Source organism: Belonocnema kinseyi, chromosome 10 (assembly GCF_010883055.1).
Source record: "Belonocnema kinseyi isolate 2016_QV_RU_SX_M_011 chromosome 10, B_treatae_v1, whole genome shotgun sequence".
NCBI lineage: Eukaryota > Metazoa > Arthropoda > Insecta > Hymenoptera > Cynipidae > Belonocnema > Belonocnema kinseyi.
The window spans coordinates 75,690,574-75,717,916 of NC_046666.1; the positions used below are offsets into that span (position 1 = coordinate 75,690,574).

At 31.1% G+C, this 27,343-nt stretch overlaps 1 protein-coding gene and 1 long non-coding RNA gene across 3 annotated transcripts; one reads left to right on the top strand and one right to left on the bottom strand.

The window, feature by feature from the left end:
- Positions 1-4,727: 4,727 nt before the first annotated feature.
- LOC117182041 lies at positions 4,728-16,806 on the top strand. Its single transcript, XM_033375060.1, has 6 exons — positions 4,728-4,888; positions 5,143-5,213; positions 5,343-5,481; positions 6,146-6,275; positions 6,628-6,953; positions 16,522-16,806. Exons 1-6 carry the CDS (start codon positions 4,839-4,841, stop codon positions 16,748-16,750), a joined length of 945 nt encoding a protein of 314 aa, XP_033230951.1. The 5' UTR covers positions 4,728-4,838; the 3' UTR covers positions 16,751-16,806.
- A 639-nt stretch (positions 16,807-17,445) lies between these two features.
- On the bottom strand, positions 17,446-18,785 carry LOC117181950. 2 transcript variants are annotated; one of them, XR_004468219.1, is made up of 3 exons: positions 18,559-18,785; positions 17,772-18,472; positions 17,446-17,631 (listed from the first exon to the last, which is right to left on the bottom strand). It is a non-coding gene; the product is annotated as an uncharacterized LOC117181950 (long non-coding RNA). The 2 variants fall into 2 exon arrangements; XR_004468218.1 differs by having other exon boundaries at positions 17,446-17,644.
- Between the last annotated feature and the right edge of the window lie 8,558 nt (positions 18,786-27,343).

A 27,343-nucleotide genomic window follows, 5' to 3' on the forward strand; every position in this document is an offset into this window, starting at 1 on the left:
AACGAGGCTTTGGTTGATGATATTATGAGAACCAGGTTTGAATGAATCTCTTAAAGGCCAGTGTTTTTTGCTGTAATGATTGGCTCGATCTCTGCTATTCCATAGGCATATAAAGCATGGCTCTCTCGTGAAACCCGATTTTTGGCCTAATATCATTGTTGTGATTTTGAGATTACCACATATTTGCCATTTGTGATTCGTGTAATTAACTTTTTCAAGAAGCATTTTAACATTGTTTTATTCTTCTTTGATGACCGTTGAGTGAGCTATAGAGATAGGAGCGTAAGTATTCGTGTTATGCAGTAAAACAGCCTTAATGCTGCGTTTTGACGAATCAATGAAAAGTCCCCATTCTTCGTCTCTGTACACATTTTTCTTCAAGTGGTTCATTAGTCCGTTAACGTCAGTGCAGTACATTAAAGACGTCTCTTCGTCTTTAACGAAAAACTTTCTGAATTATTTGTCATTCAGTCATTCAGTTCTAGCTGCGACACTAATATTGGAACCTTCAATTTCATTTTATGCACGCCATATTCGTCATCTTTTTCATCATTTTCATCGGAATCATCAGAACTATTTTCTGTTCGATCACTGGTTTCACTACCGTCTCCATGACGTTGACTTTCAACTTCCATTCTATCATCTTCTAAAGCGCTTAAATCAGTCTGGCGTGCATTTTTATTGATTTCAATTGCTCTTGTGACTGTGCATACATTAATGTACGAAATGTTATTTTTATTTTTGGCGTTGAACCCTTTGACGGAATTCATGCAAAAGTAGCAGTCCTTCGCAATAATGGGTTTTTCCATGTGGTTGGTGTAGAGTACTTGCGGTACTTTTCATTCTTTGAATTTTTTAGACGATACAACATAAGTTTGCAGGAATTGCAAATGACGTGAGGAACCCATTTTGTTTCTTGGTGCAGCAATTTACGGTCAAAACACTTTTCGTAAAGACTTTTCACTTCCTCGTCGATTGATTTTCGCAAACTGCTCACTTCATATTTACTGCAAATGTAACAGAATAAATCTGAGCTATTCTTGCAGGCATGCGATTGAGAAATGCTTGCGGTTTTTTTCCTTGTAGCATGAGACTCTACACCAACCAAGTGATCCATTGATAAAGAGCTACGGTTGCATGATGACGACGTCGCATGACGTGATGGGTGAGTTTTGATACCGAATTTGATTTTAGCGCCCCAAAATCCATAGGAATACGTGTGTCTTGTTACCAGATCCGCACACTTTGTTTTTGTGTGGCTGTGTTATTAGAAAGAAGAATGAAGCACAAAATGGTACATGAAATTTCAAAACAGAGAACGTTCAGGGGTAGAAATAGGATGAAAAATGATAAAACTGTATAGAAAAAGATAGAAACACTGGAAAGAGTGAGGATGAAAATGGTTCAAATTGGATGCAAATCTGAGGGAAGTGAATCTGTAGATAAAGAATAAAATATTCTAAAAAGGATAGAATATTTCATAAAAAAAGGAATAGAAATGAAGCGAAAAAAAATAAAGAAAAAAGGTATCAAATTAAATCAAAAATGACAGATTAATTGGAATGAGAACAACAAAGTAAAGCGATATCTCTAATTGAGAATACTATATCTAAAATTTCATGAGTCTTCTCTCTTATTGAAATTGTGCCTTTTCTGTTGAAAATATTAAGGAATACTTTATTACATTTCATTCAATAAATAAATATTGAAATCAATGCATAAGCGACATAACTGTATATTTAAAAATGGCTAAAATTGCGAAAAAATGAATCAAAAAGTGACATTCAAGAGGAAATTTCTTTTATTGTTGTCTGCATCACGGCGATACAGGATTTCAAATAAGCCATAAAACATCCCGTTACCCTTACAGAAAAGGCACAATTTCAATAAGAGAGAAGACTCTCATGAAATTTTAGATATAGAATTCTAAATTGGAAATATCACTTTACTTTGTTGTTCTCATTCCAATTAATCTGTCATTTTTGATTTAATTTTATACCTTTTTTCTTTATTGTTTTTCACTTCATTTCTATTCCTTTTTTATGAAATATTCTATCCTTTTAAGAATATTTTATTTTTTATCTACAGATTCACTTCCCTCAGATTTGCATCCAATTTGAACCATTTTCATCCTCACTCTTTCCAGTGAATCTATCTTTTTCTATACAGTTTTATCATTTTTCATCCTATTTCTACCCCTGAAGGTTCTCTTTTTTGAAATTTCATGTACCATTTTGTGCTCCATTCTTTTTTCTATTAATAATACTGATAATAATAATGATATATCAATAAAATTAAATGTTTATACTTTTAGAAACTTCAAAAGGATACAAAAAAAAAACAATACTGATTCTGAATTCCGACTTATTGGATAGAACAATATATTGTTTTTCTTGAAAAGTTTTTTAATGGCATTTAATTCTATTTTCCAAAGTATTTATTTAAGTGCATTCAATTATGTTGTAGCATGTTTAAATAATTTATATATAATATTTACAATTTTGATATGAAAAAATAAAATGGAAAATTCGTTGAGAAAAGGAAATGGCAAAAGAGAAAACGTTGAAAGGAAAGTAAAACTTGATAATAATATTAAACAAAAGGAAGTTAAATTAACTGATAAACAAATTTTAAACGAATTGTTCTACATATGATTAAATTGAAAAATGCATGAAAATGTTTTTTTAATGTTTTGAAGCTCACATTTTTAGAACTTTTGATGATTTGATGGTCCGAAAAAAGTAGAGTAATCAAATGGAGATACTTTAAATTTTACATTAAATAATATAAAAAGAATAAGAGCAGAAGTGACAAAATACGAAAAAACTGCTTTAGAAGAGGAAGTAGAAAAAGTGAAAGCTTACGTGGTTCTGATGTTGTGAGAAATAAAACAAATTATTTTATATATCATTTTTTGTTAACTTTTTTTTTTAACTTCGCGTCATCTAACATTTTGTTTAAATTAAAAAGTTTAAAATTAAATAATGCTGAGGTATGATTGTCGTTTTATACTACTACTGTTCCTACTACCACTGTTCTATTTTAAAAAACCAGCAAAGCGGCCTTATATCTGAAAATTTTTTAATTAAGGAGGGTTTCGAATTATACAATAGAAAACCACAAGAATAACATTTTCTGCGAAAATTTTATACCTTAGAATATAGTGTACTTATTTTCTGAAATGTCAGCATTGACGGCCAAAAAGCCTCTTTATAATAGAAAAGGGTACATTTATTGGGAAATAGAATAGGCTTAAAGTGTTATAATGGAATAAAAAAGAATAATATTAATAAAGTAGTCAGAAAGGATACAATTACTGGAAAAAGGTATAGGATAAAAAGTCTTAAACCGGATCGGTAAAAGACCAAACTAAACTAAAGTAAATAGAATTAATGGAAAAAAGAATTACGATAGGAAAGTGAAAATTGATAATGTGGGTTTAAATTTCGAATAGGGAGAGTGGCTCTGAGTGGGTTAGGTAAATTTCAAAGTCTTATAATGCCTAAATTTTACGTATTTATAACGTTCGATAACATAAATCTAAAGGTTGTACACTCTAATACATGATGACAATTTGATACAAAGGATTTTGTACAGTTGATTATATAAATTTATCATTTTTTGTACAAAAATAAATTGATCTTCCTTCTAAAGTCGTCTGGTGAAAGTGGTTCGATTACAATATTTTATTTTTCTTAGTATAAGCGAAGTTTTTTTATGGCGTACCAAGGAAAAGTATATAAAATAGTCGATTTATGTAAAAATGTTAAAGATAATGCATTTAATGCCGACTCAGTTTATACGTTCCACGAGTGATAAAACATTCAAATGTGATGCTATTAGGCTTTTCAAATATTTTTACCTATAGAAACTGATACACGACTTTTAAAGTAGGTTCCAGTTTTACTTATCAATTAAAACCTTACGGTTATTATTGTTATTAAATACTTGTCATGCGGAAAATCTCCACCCACTCATTCCTGCCCAGTGTTGAGCAGTTTTTTCCTTTTTTCTCATTTCCTACTGGATTTAGATGGCTCAAGCTTTTGGGCGAAATGTGTTCGCACATTTTTTATTCACGCCTAAAGTTAATATCAAGTAGCTACACTGGTTTTGTAAGCAATTGAAAACTTCACTGTCCACAACAGCCTAATCATGCCCACTCTTCCGAAAACTCTATCTATTTCAATATTTTTATTATTTTCTTTGTCCTTTCTATTCTCTCATATCACAATATTTCTACCACCTACTGTATTTTTTCCAACAGGGACAACATTTCATAAACAAATTATGCCTATCAAAACAATAAAAAACATGTCAAAAGAACATTTATAAAAGGTAAAATGTGATAGAAACGTTCAACGCTGTTCCTTATTGGTCTATTATAAAATTTCAATGGTTTTGTAAGGATTTATATAGGCCATGAAATAAATACTCATTTTGAATCGAGAATTCCCTGATCGGTATAAAAATGTAATATAACTCGTGAAACATCAAATATATAAAAATTATAGCTAAATGCCCGAACCAAAGAAAAATTGTGAATTAGTTTATAATTAGTTATCAAACTACACATTCATTAGCTTAGTTTGTCTTGTAATAATTGAAATTCTTAAAAATTGATGCCCTATTTTTAAGAATATTTTAGTTCTAATTAAGTTCTAATCGAAAGAAAAAAGAAGTGACAGTCGCATTTCCTGAAAACTAAAAGACCAAGATCGCTTCCGCAGAAACTCAATAGAAAAAAAATAGGTTTATAAATATATTATACGATTAGAATCAAAAGCAGTTTCGCTCCCTTGTAATCTGCTTTATTGGATGAAAAATCAAACGAGGAAATGGAAAAATCGATAATCCTCGCAGACTCGATTGTATCGGACTCAAAAAGGTATACGTCTTACGTCGTCAGACATATTCTTTTTATGATTGTAGCACCTAACCTAAGGCTCAGGTAGCAGTTTTAAAAACAAGAAACATATAAAAGTATGGTATCGATTTTTTATGACCGCTGTCTCACAGGAAAAACAGGACTGTTAAACTGTTTTTTTTCTCTATAAAACTCCGACATGGCACATTTTCTCGTGAATATAAAATCACTAGAGTTAAAATTCTGTAGAATGATCGACGTGGAAATTCACATAGAATTGCTACGTTGCTGGAAGGAGCTCGTAAGAACGACAAGGAGCCAAGGACGAGGACTAAAGTTGACGAAGGTATGATTTGAATTAGAAAAAAATTTACAATATTATACACAAAAAATAACTTGTCAATTCGGATCTCAAATGAAGTCTATGATCAATGTGTTTAATTTAAAAATCTATATTTTTTACTTTTTTACACAGAAGACGAAGACATTCAAAGACAAAAGGCCGATTGTTCAAAATGCAGAGGTGATGAGGGAGATTGCAAAATTCCGCATATCGAAGATCTCTGCAGTGTTGACAAGAGCCGAATATCCCAGCTAATTTCGCATCTTACAAAGTAAATAATTAACGAATAATGTACTTATATACAATTCTCTATTAATGATAACGAAATGAAAATGCTTAAAATAAGAAAATTTCAAAAGGAAACCCTCCGGAATTTTAAAACATGATTTAAATAGAAATCTAAAAATGTCAAATATTCGATGAATTGTTCAATATTGTGAATTTTATAGTGAAACTTCTGAACCTGAAAATTTGTTTAGAAAATTGAAACGCAAAATCAATAAAGTTAAATACTAGACCATTTTGAACCATTAAAAAATGTTTAATTTTCCCACTGAATATTTTTCAAGATCGTCGAAATGTGTCTCCTTTCAAATTCAATCATTTTAACTCTAGAATTTAAATGATCAAATAATCATTCTACTTCTAATTTTATTTACAACAATTTTAATGAGTTTAAATTAATATTTTTCAAGTAGGGCAATCCTATTTTCAAACCCTCAAAGTACAATAAATCATTGTAGAATTGACAATTTAAAATGTGAAGCCAGTGGAATTTAAAAATCTGCCATTTTGGATTTTCAAAATCTAGACAAAAAAGTCGGATTTTGATATTAAATAATTTTATTTTTTAAATTTGCATGTGTGCATTAAGAAATTTTGAAGCTCAAATTCGTAGTTTTCACTTCAAAAAGTAATTGTCTGTTTAATCTTAGATGTACGCAAGAAAAAAATGAAGCCCAGTCTGCACTGGCTGTTCTCCAAGCAGAAAACGAAGTCTTAAAAAATCGGTATGAATTTTACTGCAATCAAAGTGAAGGAGAGAAAACACAGTTAAAATTACAGGTGCTTATTTACAATAAAATATAAAACAAGTCACTTAGGAAGTTTTACTTTAACAGAATATAAGCCATAATATTGAAGTAATAAATAATAATGAAGCCATAAATAAGAAATAATATTGCATACCACCTACATACCTAAATCTATTGTTCAATGTAAGATATATGAAGTTCAAAACTTAGTGAAACTATTTCGATATGTTTGTTTAAATTCGAAGAATATTTGAACAAACCGAAGAAAGAATTTTTTCTTGTTAAAACATAAATCCATAGAAGAATAAAATAAATCTCGTGAAGAAAAAAAATCCTTCCTGTCTTATATAAGATAAATATTTAATCCTAAGTATTGATTTTAGTTATCAGAAAAAACTTCGGAATTCAGTAAACTACGCCAAAGAACCTCACACTACTTGGATCTTCTTAGCAAGCAAATAGGACTTCAAGAAAAAGAATTTTCTAAAATCGCGGAAACAGTTAAAAATCTCCTTCGAGAAAAGATTTTTCTGCAGAACTCTTTAATTGAAAAGGATATGAGGGTAAGAGTCGCAGAGGCCCAAATCGAAAGAATGAAGGAGAAAGCAGAAATGGAGAAACTGTTTTCCCTCAAAGAACAAACTAAGAATATTTCAACCCAACTTGCCGATCAAGCATGCCAGACTATCGAGGACTGGGAGGATGTGAGGTAAAAAATTTAATAAAACTCGAGAAAGGAAATTAGGCTCATAATGTATGTGATGTTATCCAGAAAAGTCCATCAAATGGGGGCCCGGTCGATACTACATGTATCGGATCTATACATGGTATGAGTTCTGCACATTAATTGAAAACTTCGAGTCCACACATTAAAGTCTACACATGCAAGTCTCCACGCTTAACTCTAGAATTTTGTATAAATAAATTTTTTAGGACTGTACACATTAACTGCACACATTAAAGTGTACTCGTAAAAACCCTTCACATTCAAATCTAAACACTAACCTCGAAAATTGGATAGCTTGAACATTAAAATCTAAACAAATGAACTCTTCATGTTAAACTCTGCACATTTAACTCCACACGTTATATGCTGCCAAGATATACATTTTTCTGATAAAAAGGCATACAAATCAAACTGGGCACATTGAGGATGTACACTACGTAAATCAATCTCAAAAGTTGCCTATTTTAAAAATGATTTATAAAATCGACAAAAAAATATCTATTATTAATTTCTGTAAATCTTGGTGGAGGCTTCGAAGCATACTTCAGAAAAAAATTATTCAGGTTAAAATTGTTTATTTAACAATAGTTATTTAAAGGTTTAGTTTTTCCTTTCTTTTTAGGTAAAAGTTACCATTTTTATTAAATCTTAATGATCAACGCCTCATTTTATTGTTTGAAGGATTCTCTACAATTCTATTTGGGTGGTATTAATTAAAATTTTAAATATGATTGTTTATAAAAATAATAACTGTAGGATTTCTTAATTTTTTTAAAAATAAAATCAACCCCAACAGAAATTTAGAGAACCATTTGAAGAATAAAATGAGACCTTGGTCATTAGGATTAGATAAAAATTGTAACTATAACCTAAAGAGAAAAAAAACTAAACCTTTAAATAACTAATGTTTGAAAAACAATTTTAACCTCCATTATTTTTTTCTAATGTGTGCTTAGAACCCTCCATCAAGATTTACAGAAATTAGTAATAAATCTTTTTTTGTTGAATTTTTAAATTATTTTAAAGATACGCTACTTTTGAGATTGATTGTATCTAGTGTACATCCTTAATGTCTACACGTTAAACTGTACACGGAGAAACTCTGCACATTAAACTCTACACGGTTAAATCAATACGCTATTATATATAATAGCGTATACCCTGTCAATTCTCGGAAGCGCTACTATTAAAGAGTTTCACTACACTTAACCTCCCGTCAGGTGCAATGCAAATCCTAACACGATCGGTCGCAATTCTTCTGTGAGATTAATTTACAAAAACACAGATCAAAATAAATTTTTCGCTCAAGTTACTTATATTTGCATTGCAAAATTAATTAAAATAATCAATATAAAAAGCATATAACAAAAGATAAACTGACCTATATAAAAATCATGTAACATAAATAAAATCGGCAAAGGTATAACAAAGTGTCATGACTTTGTGTGGTAACACTTTTTTCAAAAAATAGGAAACTTCCTACACCTTTTGGAAATTTTCAGAAGAAAAAATATTAACTAATGAGTAGGTAACATAACATAATTTACTGATGACTGGGAAATATTTTCTCAAGAACAAAATAAAAACAATCAACAGATATGTTCGGATGTTATACAAGATCGGCTTCATACTGGAATGTAGTGTCGAAACATTTTTCGCAAATTATCCTTGCATCTGACTGCGGGTTAAAACGTATCTGCGTCAAGGGTTCAGAAACATGTAATAAAGTTGAAAAAGTCATGCTCCAGGTGACAAAAAAAAACATCATTTGCGGGAAAGTCTGATTTTAGGGGTTTTATTTCTAATGAATGGACATTCAGTCGATGCAGCGCAACATAGATTCATCAAATTGGGGAGCGCAGCGCTGATGCAACGCTGGCTTGTTCTTAATTTTTTACACCATTAACTTTCTTCTCTTGCTTAGGAGATACTTGTTGTTAAAAATAACAATAACGATAAGTCCATTTTAGAAGGTCCCAGGGGGGCTTCAGCAACGTTCTGTGCTATTAGGGAACTAATGACAAACACTGATAATTAAATATCAATTTTGAGTTGCCAATCGGATTTAATCAACTTAAAGGCTCAAATAATGTACAGCGAGACAAATTTCAAATCCAAAATTAAAATTTCTGGTCGGCTCATGAAGTCAATCAACATTTTAAACATTTCTGAGTGCGACAGGAAATTTGAATCATCTCGCGCATGTGATGTTACGAACCTCTAACTACCGCACTGGTCATTGGTGCACGCAGCGACAACCTTTGACGGACCGGTTCAAACTGTTCTTGTTCCGCTCGATATTTTTGGAAACATTGATCGATTTTAGTAGTTGTCCTAAATTTTTAATTTCGGATATTGAAGCGGACATGCTCAAAAATATTTAAGTCTTGCAATCAATCTACTTCAACCGACGGATCAAAAGCTTTGTTTAATTATTTAAATAATTTTGTAATTTAAAAAATATCGCAATAATACTAATTGAGAATTCTTTTTAGTTATAGCTTCTTTGGCTTTAACGAACACATTCTCATCACGTATCTCGTGCATAGCACTCGATTTTATCCTTAATGTGAACTTTTCTGCATTATGTTCAACACTATTATATGTATTTACAGCTACACTAAAACACCTCTTATATGAATAAATTGATATTATTATAATTCATAATATGCATTGGTATTAAAACAAACTTATATCTATTATCTTATCTTTATAATTTAAAAAAATTGGCATCCTTTTAAAAATGAAATTTTTATTGCAACCTGATTCGCTTTTCCAAAAATTATTTATTTTTTTATTTTTATTGTCATTTTTCACAATTAAAACAAAAACTCAGCATCCTATAAAAAATTATTTATGACAAATTTACAGCTCTTTTATGAAAGAGCAACTTTTTTCTTAATTTTTTTCAGTGAACTTTCGATTTTTCAAGAAAATTTAAACAGTTGTTATGATAATCTTTTAGGGCATTTAAAGAAGCAACATTTCTCTTCTCTTGGCATTTTTTCATATCATGCGTTATTTTCCTTAAAATGTTCATTTTCTTGTGTTAGTTGGATTTTTGTAAATGCTACACTGTAAAAAAAGCTTTGGTGATATTTACATTCAGCTAGTAATTATACGTGCAGTGTATATTCAAATTACAAATGTAACCCGATTAACTTATGGTTCTAGAGTACCTATTCTTAAGTCTACGAAAGTGTATTTAAATTTGGCCGATGTGTGTTTTTCTATCGCGAGGGAGTAAGTCCGCACAGAGGAACGCAGCAGAATTACTTGCAGGACGTAAATTTTGACCATTCGGGAATAGAGAGTGCAAGTCATGCGAAACGATAAGTTTCGTAGACGCCCGAACGGTCACTTACCATTTGGTGCGCATTTCGTTTGTTTTGTACGTCAAATAGATTTTAAGGTTCTTTTACGATTTTAGCCAACTTGGAAATTTATAAAAGGGTATTATATGAAAATGCTATTATATATGATATACTACTATATAATTATATCAAATTCTATTCTAAATAACTATAAAGGATTTTTGAATATAATGGAAATGTTGAGAGAGACCGAACCTCATAATATCATTTTGACTGTATGTGTTGATTTACGACCCGTACCTAATTTCACGGTCGGCAACAGGAAATTTATGTCCTGCATATATTTCTTTATAGCGGACGCAGGTTGAGAAGAAAAATATGTATTTTTACAGAATTCTGCTTATTTACTAAGTGCCACTCCCATCAAATAATTTCCATCGTCGCAGAATGTAAATGTACACCAACTTTTTTTACAATGTAAACTCTGGTATTTTTTTATTAAAAAAAATTATGAGGATACATTGATTGTCTTTTTGAACACTATGAACATTCATAATGATCACTTTTGAATCTTGAAAAAAGTGGCCTAAAAATTTTCAAAATGTGCTCAGTCCAATTCATACTGTCAATTCTTTCCTAGGTTCTCGTGCTAGCAAAATAAAAATCTACAGAATCTCAGACAGAAAGACAGACCGACAGACAAACACGTTCGTAAAAACCTGTTTTTCGGATTGAGAATGTAAAAATAAAAAATTAAATGTTAATACAGTATAATTTTTTCAACTTGAAACTTTTGATTCACAACATTTTTTCATTGAGTGCCTATTTTTCTAGTTATGAAACAAAAGTTTCAAGTTAAAAAATCACCCTTTATATTAAAAAGCTAAACTTGCACAAAAAGTATACAAAAAGACGAGAAAGTGAAATAAAAGTCGCTGTTAATATTACAGAATTAATTAATTAATTTTGTATTCAAATGAAAATAGTATTATCAAAAATACGTAGAGTAGTATTTAAAGTCACGAGACAAACTTACATTCATTTCTAACATTAAAACTCTCAAGGCTTTGCCACATTTTTGAAGTCAATTCACAATTCATCCAAAATTTGTTATGTCAATCTTTTCTCATTCTGACTTTTTTATATCGTGCGATGTTTGGCTTCAAATGTTCATTTTTTTTAATTTTGTAAATGCTGTAACTTTGGTACTTTGATTTTTATCCAAAGAAGTTGTGAGCATAAATTGCTCGCCTTTTTGCGTAATAAGAGTATTCACACATAGAATTTTTAAATCTTGAAAAAATTAGTCTTCAAAATTTTGAAATTTCTCTAACTTTTTACATTTTGATCCAAAATGGCTGGCTAAAGAAACTCACCTTTAGTTTAGGACAGTTAGATAATATAACAAAGGCCCCTCCGCAAATGCTCAATTCTTTCGAAAATTCTCGTGTCAACAGACTTAAAATCTACAGACACACAGAAGTTCTTAAAACGTGGACATTTGACAAAAAGCATGTAGGGTCAAATTTTACACAAATTTAATACCTTTTATGATGAGAATATAAAAAAATTGGTTATTGTACATTTTATTGCAAATTTTCACGTTTTTCCATAAATTTATTATTTTATTTTTAATGTTATTTTTGACGCTTTGAAATAAAAATACGCGTCCTAGCGAGAAGTGGTTCTAAGAAAATTCTTAGATATAATTTGGATGAAAAATGTTGCTAGATAAAATGTTATTGTAACTTGTGTCGTTTCTTCCAAAAGTTCCTTTTTTCATTTTGAATGTATTTTGATAAAAAAAAGTTTATTTGCGAAATTGTAGATATTTTTTAAATGCATAATTTTTTTTCATTTATTTGTTCTCATAACCTGCATTGCTTTTCCAAAAATTTAATTTCTTTATTGTCAATGTTATTTCTTACAATTAAAAAAAAAATCTTATTTATAGATACTTTTCCTATTTAATCTGTAGCTGCATAGAAAATATTGCCGTGGTGCATTCACAGGAAAATAAATAGATGATTTTTGCAGACAATTTACATGCAAACTTATAAATCATGATAAAAATGTACTGATAAAAATAATAGTTTCTTTAAGTTTAATGCGTATACTTCAGCGTGCAGAGTTTCATGTCAAGAGTTTTAACTTTTAGACTTTAATGTGTACTGTTGAACGTGTGCAATTTAATCCTAGTGTAACCAACCAAATAAATGTACACTATTGACCAACCGGGCACCCATGTACCCATGTACGAATTTGTTTGTAAAATACCACTGGAACTTGAAGTTTTTGTATGTATTAGATGCATATTGATTTATTTACGGATAACGAAGGTAATTTAAGCTAAATGCAATTGTAGAATTATGTACAATGAACTTTAAAATCCTGAGTCATATATAAGTTGAAGTCCAGATGTGTTGAGTTCAAAAAGTAAACAAAAAGAAGGATCTCTATATTTTTTTATATACAAGAAGCATCCTAGAGATTCTTTAAAACGTATTTACAAATTTGAAAACCTGTTATGCTTAGTGTCTATCGTATACGCAAAGAAGTCAGACGTTAAGGGAATGTGATACTTAGAAAATTGTCGATTTTACCAGTTTTAGGTTCCCCCGGCTTTTTTCTAGAATAATAAATATTTTGTCTTAAAAATTTGGGAAATGATAGCGAACATGCTAACGGACGTCCCCACACACTTTTTTGTAGGTTAATTCAAAAAAGTTTTAATTTTTCAAAATCTGATAAATTTGTATAGCGCTTAGGAAATAGTATCGATTTTTTCAGTGTTAGATTCCCTCGGCTTTTTTCCTATAATAAGAAATATTTTGCCTTCAAAATCTGGGAAATGATAGCGAACATGCTAACGGACGTCCCCACACACTTTTTTTTGTTTTTTTTTATCAAAAAATTTTTGATATTGCTAACAACGTGCGTGTATATTTCGCGGTTATATGTGTTACAATTCACCCGAACGTTACTTCCAAACTACAAAATATTTTTGGCCAAAAACTTTGGACTTACAAATAAACATAGTAACTAATCTCCCGGAACTAACCTTGTTTGCAGACAATCAAAATGTTTATTTCATAAATAATTTCCAGATTATCGGAAAGGCAGAGATGAAAAACGACGTAACCTCAAAATAATGCATATGCATAAAATTTTATTTAGCACAATAAATTTTTTTGTTATTATCCCTCAAAAAAGAGTCCGGGGACGTCCGTTAGGATATTTTATAGCATCTCCGAATTCAGTTTTAAAAAATTTTCATTTTTGTGGAAAAAAAGCCGGGGAAACTATAAGTATCACATACCCTTAACCTATAGTGTAACCTCGCACAGTCAGTACAGTCAGCTCGAGAGTTTGTAGATATTTTCGTGTGTTCTTGTGTCGCGTATTTTTCAATGTGTTTTATAAACTACATATTCATTTTTCATTATTCGTGATCATAAAATAACGGACAACAGTTTGAATGTGTGCGTTTTATGTGTATGCGAAAAGATGGAAGAGATGTCGAGATCGTGATTATTATATTCATTTTGTGTGATAAATAAACAATTAAAATGAATTTTATCTAGTATGAAATATTGTTTAATCTTATTTACTCCTGTTTTTTATGAAGAGATTTCAATTTTGTAATAAATTACATAAATTCGATTATTTTTGTATGCGGGTACCCAGGTACCCGATTGGTCAATACGTGTACTTTTTTTTCAAATAAGAAATTTTCTTACTTAAGAAAATATGAATAAATTTTTAGTTCACATATTAATAGAAAATCGTTGAAATCGTGGGGTTCCGGGATGTTTTAGCCACATTTTGCAGGAAAAAAATTATTCAACAATATATACATCGACGGGTACCCGGGTACCCGGTTGGCTACATAGGGGCTAATGTGCACAATTTCAACATGTAGACTTTTCAGATAACATAATTTACAATTTAAAAGAATTAATGTGCAGAGTTATTATGTGTGAACATTACAGTGTAGACTTTAATGTGTAGGCTTTAATGTGTAGACCTTTCCGACGTAATATTTAATATGTAGACTTTTGAGGTGGCGAACTAGGTGTGTTTACTTGAATGTGTACTCTTAAATATGAAGACTTTCAGGTGGTGAGATGAATGTGTAGACTTTATGTGCATACTCTCATGTGGTGAATTACATGTGTAGAGTTGTATGTTGAGCACATAAGAATTCTCAAGTCTTATTTTTTGCGACGAAAATATGTAGACTACGGTCACCGAATTGCGGTGTTTTTTTATCATATTAAAAATTTTTTATTCTTTCATTTGCTTGCAATTCGACGGGTGAGCAGAAGAACGTAGTGTTTGATTTTTGTTTTAAGAGACGTAGTATCTCGCTCACGGTTCCAATAGATTCTATTGGAACCGTGAGCGAGTTACGACGTCTCTTGAAACAAAAATTAGACACTACTATATGTGACTTTTTTTGTTTTAAAAGTAAAAAAAGCTCTTTGCAATTCTAGGACTTTTACAGAATGTTCGATCTATCTAAAAAAGAAGTATAACGAAATTGATAAAATATCTGGCAATCGTTTTTATTTAAAACCGAATTGGCTTTTAAATTACTTGAAATTGCGCCCTTTATTACATGTAAAATTCAAACATAAGACTCGCTAATAACTTTCAATTTGTTTACAACTGTTAAATTATCAGTTGATAATTATTGTGGCGAAATATTTCCTTTTTTTGCAAATATAGATTTTAATTTATCAATTCTAATAAGGTAATAAAAACTAATTTAATTACATTAAAAAAATTGATTGCTTTTAATGCTTTTATACAAATTTTAAGTGTGCATGAGATATTAATATATCTCAGATTTCTAAAGATTTCGAACGATGCTGGAATATATCTTTGAGTTTATAAAAATCTCAACAAATTTAGAAGTTACCGAAAATTGAAAACTATTTAAAGAGAATTTTAATTACTTTAAGCGATTACAAAAGTTTTCAAAGGATTTTCAAGGAATTTTTCCAACAAATTTTAGAAATTGCAAAATTTTTTATAAGATTTTAGAGATTTTCTCAAAATATTAAAGTATTAAAATATTAAACTATATCCAAGAGGATTACAAGTACCTTTAAGACATTTCAAAGAATTTCCAAGGAATTTATTTTGTTAAAAAATATTCCAAGGATTATTCAAGAATATTTTGAGATTCCATGTCTTATGAAGAGATTCTAAGGGATTTTACGTGGTGTTCATCAATTTTCGAAGGCTTAAAGGAATTCAGAGCAATTTGAACAATTTTTTAGAGTTTTGATTAAGTTATTGTACATTTTATTGAAAATTTTGTCGTTTTTCCATAAATTTATTATTTTATTTTTAATGTTATTTTTGACGTATATATATTTTTGTATAGGTTGGCGAAGTATGTCCAGATATTTTAAGGGATATGCACAAGATAAAAAGTTCTTTCTAAAGATTTCGAGAGTAGTTGTAACAGGTTTAGAAAATAATAAGTAGTAAGTAGTAGTAAGTAAAATGAATAGTAAGTAGTGTTAAGAGGTTTTAAAGGTTCCAAAAGATTTTAAAGAATGGTAAAACTCTCATTAAATACTAAGAAATAAGTATTTCAAAATAAGAATGTATTTATTTATATATTTCCTTATTTTAATTATTATATGTTACTAATAAGTAAAGTGCTAGATTAATTAAAAATACGTATTTTTGACTAATTCAGCCCTTTTTAAGTAATTTTAACTGGGTACTTGAACTAAAAAAATATCTAGTAATTGCACACATAGCGCGCGTGTTTGTTGCCTCATATGTCTTAATCAACTTTAAATCTTTTTATTTTACATTCTAAGATAGAATAAGAATTAATGTTTGCATAAAACGTTTCCTATTTACTTATGAAACACATTCTTTTTCATATCACGTAATTTATTCTTCTTTTTTATACATCTTATATTATAGGAAACGTCAAGTATTGCATCAGAAACTTGTTTATAGAGAGAAAGAATATTTAAGTAGAAAAGATATTTCTCAGTGGAAAAGTGCGAAAATGCAAATTCCTGTTTTTAGTTTGGCTATTACTTTTTCTTGAATTTCTTCTAGGATTATGTAACATGAGACTTTATATTTCCGTGGCGAGCACTTAAGGCACATTTATCATCTTCTTGCTGTTTCTTTAAATATTCAACATGTTTGAAGCAGGGAATTGTAACTAATTGAATCCATTAATTTAAACTGTCTTTCAGCTTGAAGCCAATTAGCTCCTATTCTGAGACGGGGTTGCTGAGTTCAGAAAAACATTCCAGGCTGGATTTTTTTCAAAATACGAGACAAGTTCAACGTCCCAAAAGCGTCAATGATTTGGAAGAGCCTTCCACTGATGGAAACATGATACGAGATCTATTTTTTAAGTGTCCCAATATCAGCGACAGCGAAACTTTACAAATACAACCTCTATCTACATTTTATCAATAATATAATATACTTAAATCTAAATCTTTTTCTCCAGGAAAAAAATGTGTATCTAGAGAAACCCATTTCCAAATTACGATTAAATTAAAGTGTTCTAACTGAAATTGTAAACTCCTTTTATATTTCAAACAAATGTAAATCTTTGATCTCATATAATTCAATTTATTTATTATTGTCAAATATTGTTAAAGATTTTAGTTCAAGAGCCTTATTTCAAGACATGAATCTTGAATTATTCTGTGAAAATATGAAAAAAGTTTATAATTTAGTGTTTCTTAACCTTCAAGTGGCGCGAAGAGAGAATTTTTCAGTGATAAGACATACCGCTTGACGAGACTTTAATACTGGATCAGTAGAAACAGCCATGCATTGGTTTAACGGCTCTTCAGATATACTTTATTTAAAGTAAACTTAACATATTTGAGCAATCTTTAACATTTTATAAATTAGGTCACAGCTGGCTTTAATAATTAAATTATTAATTTTATTAATAAAATTGAAATGATTAACATCTTCTTTCATGCCAATGTTTAAAACAATAAAATTAATTTTCTTATACAGGAGAGGATTATACAATAGGATAGAAGAAGAAATTAACGTTTAGCTCTACAAGATTTTTACGTGTACTTATTTATTACTAAACAGTAAACATTTAATTTTATGATGTTTAATATTACTGATTTTTTGGTCCAATCATTTTTGGAGAAACGAGAAAAAATCTACGTTGCTCCGCATTTGAATCAGGAACGTCACTAAACATGAGTGGGGCGTAAACTAATTACGCCGCTGAAGCTACACGAGATCCTTTCTTGTTAATTTTATTTCTATTGTATGGCGCGGATCTGCATCTTTTAACTTTAGAGATTTTATTGATTAATTCCAATCTAAAAAAGTTCACTGAATCTAAATATAATTTAAGATGCTCATATTATTTTGCAAAACAGTGTAATTAATTAATTTTCCGGAGTTAAATTGTGCCGATTGCCGAGCCCATTAATTTGATTAAAAACGAAAAACAACTTACCTCGACCTAGTTTTGACCCAAGAACGCTGTTGTGTTCCTGGTGGCGTAATTGCTTAACGCTCCACTTATATATAGTGTCATCTTTGGTTAAAACACGAGTGGAGGTATATTTTTTCATTTTCTTTTAAATTGGCGAACAATAATAACATCAATTTTCTAAAATAAACACTTAATAATATAATTAAATACAAGTCACTCTCAGAATAATTTTGTTTTTAAAATGTCCTACTGTTACGTCCAGAACGTAAGGATTCTACGATTTTATTTTTACTTCATAATTTTAGGTTTATTTTATATTTGTACATTCCAAATCTTCCTCTTCAAACTTCTTTACTTTTACGTGCAATTTATTTATATTGTAAATTTTATGCTACGAACGTGCTTTACCCTAACTTTCCTGCCAAACTAGTTCATTTTTATTTACAGCTTTCAGCATCTGTCTACGAGATTGCCAGTTTCAAATCTTAAGGTTTATTGTGCTTTTCTTTACTTATCTTTTAAGTCGCTACGGCCACGCAGCTTAATTGTTTTGTTGAAGTTTAGCTAGCCCATCACTATGTCTTCGTATTATGGAATTTCGGCAAGGGTCCCTTTGGGCCTTTACCTAGCTCCCCGATCCACCCCCATTGGCAAGGGGTCTGTCCCAGCCAGTTTTTTTCCTCGCAACTTAAACTAAAACCTCTCCTCCGTGTACCATCTAACTGCGATCAAAAATCAGATATTACTTGTCTTCGGTAGAGGTAACAAGTTACGCATCGGAAATGATAACTCGAAAATTGTACTTTACCTCATGTTTATTATATTAAATATATTGCCTTTTATCTATCTCATCTCACAAATTTGTATTGTGCTTAACCTGCTTCTGCCTGCATAAAACTTTAATCAGGTTCGAAGAACACCGCGTCAAACTAGGCTCGGTGCACAAAACACCTACGTTCCCCTGGATTTAGTGAAAGCTTGAATAGAAAATTCCAAAATAAAATACTTTTTCCAAATCAATATTCAGTTTTTAAATATTTGCAATGTTATTTCAAGGCACCAATAAATTTTTCTAAATGATATACGTTTACAATAATGAGCTCAAACTGCCACTTATGTAAGAATCGATAACTCATAAAAAGTGGCAATATGAAAATTGATAGTGTTTCAAGGTGGATTTGTTTTAAGCTGCAGCAACCGCAATTTAATAATTTAAAGTTGCATGCAAGAAAATAATAATAAAAATCAAATATGTATAAATAATGTAAAATATAATCAACAGTGGCATTGGTCTAGAAAATGTGACCTGTGTATTGTGAAATAACAAAAGTATCACTTCTAAATTATTTTATAATGTTACCAATGTTACTTTAGAAAGTATAAAAAATTTATTCAAATAAATTCAGCATTTAGATTTTGTTTGCTTCAATATTTTATAATTTGTCATCTGGATTTATCCTGCAGGAAGTGGGTAATTTTGAATAATAATATTTTTACGGGAAAACTTTATGTTAATGAAATTAAATATTTGTAAATAACATTGTTCAGCTAGTTACAGGTAGTTTCTTCATTATTGCTGTTTTGCGAATAAACGAATATCTCGATAGTGTAACTATCTCATCAATTTTATTATCAAAAAACGTGACTAAGTGTCATTATCATCGTCATTATATTCTTCAAACTGATTATATAAATATAGGTGCACGTAAGAGTTTGGCTATAACTAATTTCTGGAAAACCGAAGCTGTTTCCAACTTTTTGTCTTTGTCAAAATGTAGAAGATTTTGTGCGTTATTTTTGACTGCTCTTTGACTCTCTTCGTTTCCGCTGATACAAGTGATATAAAATTGTGTGAATAGCTCATTTGTTAATTAAAAATAATATGTATAGGTAATTTAAGATAAAATTTGTTAAGTTTATTTGGAAATATAATGAGAAGCCAGCAAGAAAACTAAAGCTAAAAATGATTTAAAAAACACTCCCCTAATATTTCATAATAAAACAGTTTCTTTTCATTTGAAATATCACACTCGATGCAGTCACCTAGTTTGCGGTTTTCAATCATAAATAACTATTTTACCCTGCCTAAATGACCTTCAAATTGTTTTGAATTCAAAGAAAAAAATCAACATTTCCGCTACTTCTTAAAGTTGCGAATAGTATGCGTTATACTCAAGAAGATTGTTATCAATTTTCTTGAGTATTTGACAATAAAATGTGTGATGTATGTTATCAGGATTGTATTTTGAATACGTTGAAATAATAATTTATGAAGCAGGTTGACATTAAAATAATTTTTTATGATTACGAAATATAACAAAATATCCCAAGCTTGAATATTGCTTTTTATTTCAAAATAAAAGAATTTGTCAGTGTATGAATTGAGTCAAAATGCTTTCTATTGTTCTTAGATTACTGTCTGTATAGTTTAAAATCCATTACAAATTTATTTTTAAAATTTCTCAATTAATTTCAACGTCTGCACAAAATGAATATTTTTTTAAAAATTCCTTATTATATAGAAACAAATTTTCTTGTACTGGGCATCATTTTACCTAACTTATTCCCTTAAAATTCATTGAAACATAAAATAAAAAACAATATGTCAGTTCTAGATATTTTCTTTTTCTTCAAAGTCACTCAACATTATTTTTACATTCTCATCAGAAAAGGTATTCGATTTGTGTAAAATTTGGCTTCCCATGACTTCAGCATCGTCAACAGCAATTTGGTGGTTGTGAATTTTCTTTTGTTAAAGCTCCTTCGGCTTTAACGAACACATTCTCATGATGGATCTCGAGCTACGCGCTCGAGTTTGTCTCTTACATTGTATATCATTTTTATAAATATATATTATTATAATACAAAACATTTATTGGTAATAAAACAGATGTAGTTTCATTGTGTCGTTTAAAAAAATGCTAATTCTTAACAAAAATATGTGTTATGAAACATTTTATTGCAACTTCTGTCGTGTCCTATTGCTTCATATCCTAATAATTCACTAGAAGAGTCTCCCAAAGCGTCTAGGGTGGAGAGTCTAGTTACAATAACAGTATCATGAAACCTTGATTAATGAGGGTTGGAGGGGGGGGGGGGGGGGGGGGGGGGGGGGGGGGGTTAGTTTCAACCGAGAGACATAGCTTATTGGTGTTTTATGCAGAGAAGCTCACCAACCAACGTTGTGTTAGATGTTGTATTAGATTTGAGAATCTTTGGAATACTGTAAAATTATCGAATAAAAAAATGTAATTTTTGATTTTCCATTATTTTTGTATGCTGTCGAAATTTTAATTTTCGATTTTTCAAGAAAATTAAAAAAAGTTGTTATAATAATATTGTGGAGCATTCAAAAAGCAACATTTTTCTTCTTATGACTTTTTTTATATCGTGCGCTATTTGGCTTAAAATGTTCATTTTCGTTTGGATTTTTGGAATTTCATAAATGCTATAACTCTAGTATTTCTTGGTTTTATGCCAAAAGTATTTAGGGTTAATGGTTCGTTTTTTTCACTACTATGAACATTCGTACAGAGAATTTTTTTTTAAATAGTCTAAAAAATAGTCAAAATGCGCTCACTTTTTAAACTCTTATTCAAAATGGCTGGCTAACGAACTTGATCTTCAGTTTAGGACACTAAATGAGTATACCAAAGTCCAACCTAATTAGATTAATTTTTTCAAAAGTCATCGCGCTTACAGGCAGACAGACATACAGGCATACATACAGACAGACACATTCGTAAAATCCTATTTTCGGATTCAGGGGGTCTCAAAACGTGGACTTTTGACAAAAAATAGGGGGGTTCAAATTTTACACAAATATTATTTATAAAAAATAAAATTAAAGATAACAAAATTAATTTGTTGGACAAACGACAGAGATATGAAAGAAATGAATAGACAAAAGTTGCTCAGCTAAAAAAGATAGACAAGTTTTTTAAGGATTATTTTCGGATAGGAAGACTATATTTTCTTTTATTCTTAAAGTATAAGTTTCAAAATAAAACATTTAGTTTTTGAAAAAAAAGTCACGGAAAACGAAACAAAAAATGAGAATACAATTCATTTGATATAAAAGTTTTGAATATAATATAACAAAGTTCACATTTACGACAAAATCGAGTACGAAGCTCGAGACACGTGATGAGAATATATTCGTTAAAGTCGAAGGAGCTTTAACAAAACAGGATGCACAATCATCAAAATAGAGTTTTCGATGCTTGGTCCTTTAATTTTTAAAAGTCTGTGCACAAATGTGGACAGATTAAAAAAAATTTTTAATGGCACTATCGATATACTTCAGATATCAGAAAAAAACTGTTTCCCGTGTTGAAAAATTTGGTGGTACTATACTGTTTCTTTCTAATCTGTATTAAATCTTTATTGGGTACCCAGGCACAGTACTAGCGTGGAACTGGTAACATTTCTAGAGAGTAAATTTTGAAAAAAATGAAAAAATTTGGTTTAAAAATATAGTTCATGTGTTCTAAAATGTTGAAAAACTATACAAATGACTATCAGGAAAACAACTTTTTTCTTTTTTTTTAATTCGAAGTTTCATCCTTATGATGAATTGTAAATACTTAGAAAAAATTACATTTGATGTAACTCTTGATCGTTGTAAAAAATTCATAATAATAAAAATTGACGCAGATCGCCGATAAGAATTTAGAGTATAGGAATATTGAAAGCTAAATTAATCAAAAAGTTTGACCGAAATTTACACTTTTGTAATTATAAATAATAGTCCGACGATATGCAGCCATGTGATGATGAATGGATGGAGTAGATGCGTCCACCAGTTTGTCAGTACAGAACCAGTACCGCACGCTATTACTGCAGAGCTTTGACTGGCAATACTGACCCAGTATTGGCCCAGTACTGGGACTGCGGGAATTTGTACTTGGCCAGTACTGCACCAGTGGTGTATTTCCAAACTGGGTAGTTATAGACTGTCAAAATGCACCATGTCGTTAAAATGTATACCTCAAAAAATATTTAAAAACAATCTTTTCTAAGAAAAATGTTTAAAAACAATCATTTCTAAGAAAAATACTTAACAAATTAGCTAGAAATTTCTTGAGGAATACCGGTGACAAGGTGAATTCTTTGAAGCATCCAAGTTGAGGTTACCGTCATCAGAAAAGCTTTCTGCTAAACGTGACCTATGTAATCCTCGTTTATAATCGTAAAAATTTGTATTCCGTTTTCGTTTCGGTTACAGTCAGAAATTTAGTTTGGTTATTTCTAAAAACAATATTGCGAAATTTTTCTCCTTTTTTTCTGTTACAAAATAATGAAACGAAACTCAGCCAAGTTCAGTCCTTTACTTTTGTTGAAAAAACCTTTAGTTTCTGTCGAGCTTGATAAGGACTTTAAAATTTAAAAACAATCACTATAAACTAATTAACGTGCATATGTATTCTGTGGGGGTAGGGTAATAATTTTTTTGGTTAAAATCATTTAAATAATGTGAGACGATTTAAAAAATGAATACCGCGAGGATTTTCAAATTTATGTAGAAAATTTTTCGGTGATTCTTTGACATCACAAATTTCATATAAATATTTGCATCAGATAAATTTTATCTTTCGTCAGATAACTGTGCTATAGCGTTTTCATCAAATTTCAAAATAACATTTATTCCTTGGGCTTACTGTATTTTTAAAATGCAGCTAATTACAGCCACATTGACATAGGCATATTAAGAATCGCATCTGTCAATCATTCTGCCTAAATCCACGAAAATAATATACAGAAATCGAATTTTCTAGCTGTATTTAGTATCTCATTAATCATTGGCTTATTCATAAGTAACATCTTAGAAACAATGAAAACTTAGTATAAGACAATTTTAAGTTGAATTTAAAGCATAAAATGTATATTGTTTTCGAAAAGTGCCGTGGTGAGTTTAAGAAAAGTGGTATTTTTGAAACCTCGTAAATCAATGTAATATTATGTTCTGGCAATTAAAGTGGCCATCAAAATACCCGAGAAAGTCATTTTGAACGTTAAAACTGAAAGAAACTAGTTGCTCAATTTAAAAATGCAGAAAGGGGTATTTCAGAAGCCCTTCTTTTCATTCTATGAAAAATTGAAATATAACTGTTACGAGTCCCCTTAGAATTAAAATAATTATTTTTATTTTATTTTACTGACTCGTAACCTGAGCATCCGGGGGCCTTAGATGCTCGGAATAAAATGCTTAGCGTTTAGTTTTTTATAAAATACTTAGCGTTTAGCTTAGTTTTTTTTCTTACGCTTAGAATTTAAACATTATTATTAATTACACCATTAAGCCATTTCCGTTTCGGGGTTGGCGTGACTCACTCGGTAGGGGAAAGGAGTAGTATGTGGAAGGGATAGAGATTTATCAGATTGATCCAGAATTCTCGTGCTATTTAAGTAAATAACACGTTCGTTCCGCAACACTGCTCCGACCCAGGTTGCTGATCAATCTCTCTAGCAATCACCCCAAGCGAAGAACCTCACGAAGTCGTTATGTAAGGTTCCCCACTTGGGTCTATTAGTGACCAAGGTATTTTGTTCCAGGCGTCATTCACTCTACTGACACTCTTTTTATTAACTATTTGCCGCCATACTTTCCTGTCCTGGCATACTTCTCTAGCTTCTTTTATGTCCATGCATTTTTTCATGCAGGCTCCCGTGTTTCTGTGACTTCTTATGTCTCTTCTAACTAGGGTCTCATTCACACATTCTGACCATTCCTTCCGTGGTCTACCTCTGGGCACGCTGCCATTTACTTTACCTTGATAAACTTGTTTCGTTAGTCGTTCATTTAGCATTCTCTCAACATGTCCGAACCATCCTAACCGATTTCTTTCCCATGTGTCTACTAGTGTCTCATGTCAGTTGCGTTAATTTCACTCTTATCTTTTTCTTGATAAGTCCATGCCTCGCTACCGTATAGTACTGTCGGTACAAATATAGAATTATGTATTGCCATTTTAGCTTTAGTTGATATATTTTTACTTCTGATAAGGGGACCTGCTCTACCAATAACCTTCTCACCTTCATTTATTCGTCTATTTAATTCCTCATCTATCTTCCCGTCCCTAGTAAATAAGCTACCAAGGTACACGAACTTATCAACTTGTTCAATTCTCTCATCATTCAATAAAATATTGCATAGTGTTTTCTCACTCTTTCCTTCGAACACCATAATTTTTGTTTTACTTGCGCTAATTTTGAGGCCCATGCTCTTCATGCTTGCATCTAGTTTATTCAACATTCTTTGTAGGTCTTCGATAGACTCTGCTATAACAACCTTATCATCTGCGAACGCTAACCCACGTACCCTTATTGTTTCGAGATCCACACCCTCTTCGTCAAAGAGAGCCATTCTTAAACACTTGTCCATAAATAATATAAATAACCATGAAGACATAACGCATCCTTGTCTAACTCCTTGAATAATATCGAAACAGTCACTCAGTTTCCCATTCACTCTTACAATCGCTTTGCTACCTGTATATATTGTTTTTATAGCTTGTAGGATCTATCCATTGTCTCCATATTCTTTCAGGACTTCCCAAAGTTTACTTCTATCTACCTTGTCAAAAGCTTTTTCTGCGTCAACAAATGCACAGAAAACTTTTTTTCCTACTCTCAAGCTTTTCTGTTATTTGCCTTAAGCTAAATATTTGATCCGTACATGACCTTCCTGGCATAAACCCACTTGGGACTTCCCTAATCTTTGTTTCTGTTATTTTCATTACCCTACGAATAAGTATTTTTGAATATATTTTACTTACGGTGCTTAATAAGCTAATCCCTCTGTAATTATTGCACTCGCTTTTATCTTCCTTTCTCTTGTATATTGGTACGATAATCGCTTTTTTCCAATCGTCTGGGACGTCTCCCATCTCGAAACATAAATTTATCAATTCGCAAACTCTATGTGGTATGTACTCGCCACCGTGTTTAAGCATTTCAGCGTTAATACCGTCTATCCCGGCAGCCTTACCGTCTTTCAAGTTCTTAATTATATCACTAACCTCAGTGACACAGACTTTTTCAATTGAGTTTTCCATCGCATCGTGTTTACCATCGCAGTTGTGGTGTCCAATAGCTTCATCTCCGAATTGTCTCCTAAAATAGTCTCTGAAAGCCTCTAGTATTCCGTCTGCATCATATACCAATTCCCACCTACTATTTCTCATGTTGACAATTTCTGTACTTTTGTTTCCTGTCATTTTTTTATAAAATAGTTTCCTGCTTCCTTCAAAGTCGGTTTGTATTTTTATCTCTTCTTCTGCTCTAATTGTATCTTTACTTTCTTTAACTAATCATTTAAGTACCCTGTTTTCGCGCCTATAATCATTTCTGCGTCTATTTCTTTCCTTATTGCTAAGACCTGCGATGTTCAAGGTTCTCTTGTACGCTTCTCTTTTTGCTTTTTAGGCAGCCTGAATTTCATCATTCCACCACGCATCACCAGAAATTCTTCCTACAACTGCGGTACCACACACTTCGATCGTACATCTAACAAGGACATCTCGTAAAATTGCCCAGGCGCCCTCTATATCTTTGTTTTTTATACGGTCCTCCCATGTTGCCCTATCTATGCTTTCAATTATCTTATTTTGGAAATCTATTCGCACATCCTCTTTCAGTAGGTTCTCAATTTTGATTCGCGTTTGTTTTGCTTTCTTGGTTCTCTTTTTTCTCCATCCCCGACCTAAGTTACATGTGGATCATTTTATGCCTAAACCAAGTATTTGTAATAAACAGACCCTTTTCTAAGCATAGACCAACTAATTTATCTCACTTAAAGTGTCCCAGAAGGCATCTTTTACTTCTCTAGGATCACTATCAACCGGCGCGTAGCATGCTATGATAAATAGTCTTCTGATTCCTACTTTCATTCTAGCCCACAGCAGTCTGGGAGACACGAAACCATGGTCACCGAGATGCTGCTTTGTTCTTTCATTCAAAATCAGACCTACTCCTTGTTTACCATGTGATTCACACTCAACTCCTGACCATATTTCAAAACCGCCTTTCAACAAGCCGTTTTTTATGTCTTTAGTTTCTCATCCCTTTTTCTTAGTTTCGGGCACACATAAAATATCTAGTTTCTTCACGTCCATAGTTTCACGCAATTCTTTTACTTTGAGATCATTTACTCCCCTAGCGTTCCAAACACCCAGTCTCCATTCGTCGCCTGAAACATGACATTTAGATTTTCCGTGTGCATGCCTTTTGTCATTAAAGGTTCCAGTCCTTTCCGAGGCTATTTTATAGTTTGTATTATTCATTGTTTAGATTATACGCCCAACTAACACCTTTATGCAATAAGTTTATTTTCTAAGTCGAAATCATGTCAAAGTTAAGTATCAAATCGTCATATGGTGGAGATTGTAATTCTAACGTCAGTCCCACCAAAAACTTCAGTTAATAAGGGAGGGTTGGAAGAGGGGGGAGGTAAAACTGGAACCGAGAGAGTCATCTTGGGTTTGTGTTTTTTCTTCCGTTCTGAGAAGGTCACCAGCCTTCAGCAGCGTTGTGATATATGGAAGTTAGTATCTGGCCGTCTTCTCAGACCGTAACCAAAGACATATATATAT